Here is a 3,624-nt window from a genome sequence, read left to right on the forward strand (position 1 = left end):
TTGTGAAACGTCATCGCTTCTGCATGCACTGCATGCCGTTTATTGAGGCTGATGTCACCTTAATCTTGTGTGTTAAAGTTACAAAGATCGTGTATATACATCAAATGTTAGCAGCCAATAAAGATGGATGGTTTTCAGCCGAATTTTTAAAAATATCGCAAAGTCAGAAATATTTCACTGACGTCTTAAATTAGTACATAGTTTGCCTGGTACGATAAAAAATAGCGAGGTGCATGTGGCAGACTTGTTTGTTCGAATATAAATCTTTTTCTGAGATATTAGTACGGTATTTAGTATCTAAACTTAGTCATTATTGATGCTGTAAAGTCACAAATAAAAAAGGTACAGAGATTACACACGAGTGCGTGAATAGTATTTGTGCAACTTCCGAAGCCTTCTGAAAATTATCCAAACAAGCTTTCCAACCTTTTCCAAGCTTTCCAAGCCTTTTTCGACGAGTTTCCAGCGCAGTGATCCGAAGATGCTTCGACTAATTTTAATTATTATGTTTATATTATTATCATTTTATTTTTTTAAATTTGTTACTATATTTTTTTTTATTTTTTCCGCAGTCCGCTGTCCGCCATCCGCCGTCCGTTTCCTCACTTTACTGAATATGAGACAACTTTTGAATGTATGATCAGTTAAAGGAGATTTTGAGCTTGTTCTTTAAAGTTAAGATATGTTAAATCGGGGGAATTTCAATATCGAAAAAAATTCGAAAAATGAACCGAATGATTCATTAACATTTCCTTATTTAGCCTTATTTTGAATATAGATGCTAGGGGAAAAATAAAACTGAAAGTGGGCAGAATTCGGGAAAAACCCCTTATCCGGACTTCCGCCCATTGTTCTAAGCAAACAACAGTACTCCAATTACCATAAGATATATATGACCAAGGCTGAAGGGGGCACTCCAAACTCGAACAGGAAGAGGTTGGAATCACCGCGCGTTCACTCGCTAAAGAGATACAGCGTTTTTCCCTTGTCAGTTGATCGCAGTAAGCTTCTTCGGAAATGGGAAATTCTAAGTCAAAAAACAATTATTGTCAACCTCAACAAAAGCCACCGACATCTTCAGGCTTTATGGGAAGAGGAAGGATGACACAGGTATGAAAACAGCCGCTGCAACTTTTTTGAGGAGGGGTGAATCCAGGTTCGCGAATCGGCGGATTTAGCTTCAAAAAGCGCACGGTTTATGGTCTTTGCGTTAAATTGAGCTTATTCGCGGAATTTGAGGACCGCGGATAGCTAAGAATTTTCTCCTGGATTCTGGTCTCTATCTGTTTGATGTTCGGATTGTGGATCGTGAACGAAGTTTGATTTTCTAAACTTAGGTCGTCTTAGCCTGCGTAGCTGGCGGTATTGTTTGGTTTTAATCACGGCTGCGGAGCTCGTTGTCGCGGCTTCACCGCTTGCTTGTGCGCACTTTAAAACCCAAAAATACCGCCAGCTACGCAGGCTAAGGTAGTCCTTGGTCGGTACTTTGGCGATTTGTTTATTCGTATTTCGGACGAAACTTCAACTGCAATCTTTGACCTTAAGCTTTTTACTTGAACAAAATGACGGAATGCTTCATGCACTGAAAACGGGAAAATGCACGGCAGGTATGGGCTATTGGAGCTTATGATTGCTATTTAGAATTACAATCGTTCAAGATCTTTTCACAGAGATAGCTGAGTAGCAGGGGCTTGTCACGCAGTCTTGCCAGCCAAAACAAATTTGCAGTGATAGAAGCTGGGTCCTCCCTTGCTAAAAAGTAGGGGGAGTCAGTTAGGTATGGGAGAAAAACAGGCCCGAAGAGAGAAAGCACAATGAAAGCCAATTTGACAAAAGATATCTGCATAAAACACAAATTTTACAAAAAAAAACAAAATCGACCACAGGGAGTAAAATAAACCGGCAAAACATGTAAAAAACTTTTCCGTTGTCGGCTATTAAAAAAGTTCCTGGTAAGAAATCGACTTGTAATTTTCACTTGTAGTTTTCCTGCGCAGACATTCCTTTGGGTCGTCACACAATCTTTTTTAGATTGTCACGCAATCTTTTCTCGTACGCAATCTTTTCAAGATTTTTAGATTGTGTGACGAGCCAAAATAATGTCTGCGTTGAAGGCTAGCTAGTTGTCTGTCTCAATCATTTTATTTAATTCCTTTAATTTTCCTTTTTCACTTTCAGCATTACGATAGTGACGTAAAAATCTATGTGGACGAAATCACGGCTCCAGTTCTTGGAAGAGAACTTATAAAAAGATGCGGAAACGAAGGGCAGCACCCCTTCCTAAACCGTACTGGCCGGAAAACTCTGCGATTTTTGCGTGCAGCAATTTCCTTCATCCCTGATGCTCAAAACGATGGAGGCGACATGTGCAATGCTGCCTTTATTCTGTCGCAGCCTGGGCAAGAGTTCCTGATTCAGGCGGGAGATGGCGACTGGGAGTTTTTCTTCGCAGAGGAAGCAAACGGTCAGATTTATGGTCGTTGTGTCCGTAAACCGTTACTCCGCTACATGTGGGATGGTGTGAAGTCTGCTGTTCGTTGTATTGGGGGCCGATTGTTCTCCGTCGCTGCACCTGTTTCTCGTTTTGCCTTGCTGTGGTATTAGTGGTACTTCTAATAACTATGTTCTGATGATATCCGATGAAACTTGTCATTTTTGTCTCACACAACGGAACAAACACGTAAACCGAGTATAGAAAAGCTAATTCCTCCAGAGGTTGTAGTAGGGGTCAGTTTCGATCCATTTATCCGGACCCATTAGTTGGCACAGCCTAGCCTTGAATATATGTGCTTTTTTAACTGTCAGAAGTATGTATCTTACGTAATGTTTCGCTGTGTCAGTTCTGCCCACTTTTTAAATGGTTCTTGTATTTAACTTCAACTTTGCTTCTAACAAACTTGTAGGAATACATTTTCTGTAAAGTTTGGATCGTTTCCTCTGTATTTGTTGACGCTAGACTCTTAAAGTTTGACTACGAAACGTAACTTAGTTGTACATGTTGTTTCATGCCCATGCAGCTGAAAGCAGCTAAGCAACTTCTTTGTTGTTCGTTCTTTTATTCTAGTACGCGCTTAAATGTGCGTCTGATTTCTTTACTTTGAGCCAGGAGCGATTTAAACTAGACTTAACACACGAAGCAATGTGCTTTAATTATAAACTGACGTAAATTTTAGAGGTTGACGAATGGCGAGCAGTTAAGAAATCACACATACTTTGACAATTCAAGAAGACATGTAAACAGTCGTTATGAAATAAACCGATGCATTGAAAACAAAACGGTTTTTTTTTTTTGCTTTAATCTTATAAATATTTGAGGGCCAAGAAATGCACTTCCTACCAAAAACATTAACAGCAAAGTAGGTATTATACTAGTACTGTTAAAAACTTACAATTTAAATTCCTAGTAGTACAAATTTTAAGGCAACAAAAGCCGGAATTCGAAGTGGTGTTGCATTTTGCGTTTCCCACTGCGAACTGCTGATTCTTGAACAGAAGGTGCTAAGCATGACGAGCAACCATGATACAGACAGCTGGGGGCTTCAATGAAAACCTTTCAGGGAAATTTTTCTTTTCTTAACTTTTCACTTGAATAAACCCTTAAAATACTTAAATGTATCGAATTGT

The 3,624-nt window shown here is 39.4% G+C and overlaps 1 protein-coding gene across 1 annotated transcript; it reads left to right on the forward strand.

Annotated features, from left to right (window-relative positions):
• The first annotated feature begins 935 nt into the window (after positions 1-935).
• LOC144663659 (uncharacterized) lies at positions 936-3,269 on the forward strand. Its single transcript, XM_078524668.1, has 2 exons — positions 936-1,110; positions 2,179-3,269. Exons 1-2 carry the CDS (start codon positions 1,018-1,020, stop codon positions 2,602-2,604), a joined length of 519 nt encoding a protein of 172 aa, XP_078380794.1. The 5' UTR covers positions 936-1,017; the 3' UTR covers positions 2,605-3,269.
• The last annotated feature ends 355 nt before the right edge of the window (positions 3,270-3,624 follow it).

Source organism: Oculina patagonica, chromosome 8 (genome assembly GCF_052425735.1).
Source record: "Oculina patagonica isolate OP01 chromosome 8, crgOcupat, whole genome shotgun sequence".
In the NCBI taxonomy this organism is placed as follows: domain Eukaryota; kingdom Metazoa; phylum Cnidaria; class Anthozoa; order Scleractinia; family Oculinidae; genus Oculina; species Oculina patagonica.

Excerpts from the sequence above, each read along its gene's own strand:
- LOC144663659 (XM_078524668.1), top strand. The coding sequence starts at position 1,018 with ATGGGAAATTCTAAGTCAAAAAACAATTATTGTCAACCTCAACAAAAG. Across the intron at positions 1,111-2,178 it reads GAAGAGGAAGGATGACACAG|CATTACGATAGTGACGTAAA; the intron begins GTATGAAAACAG and ends TTTCACTTTCAG.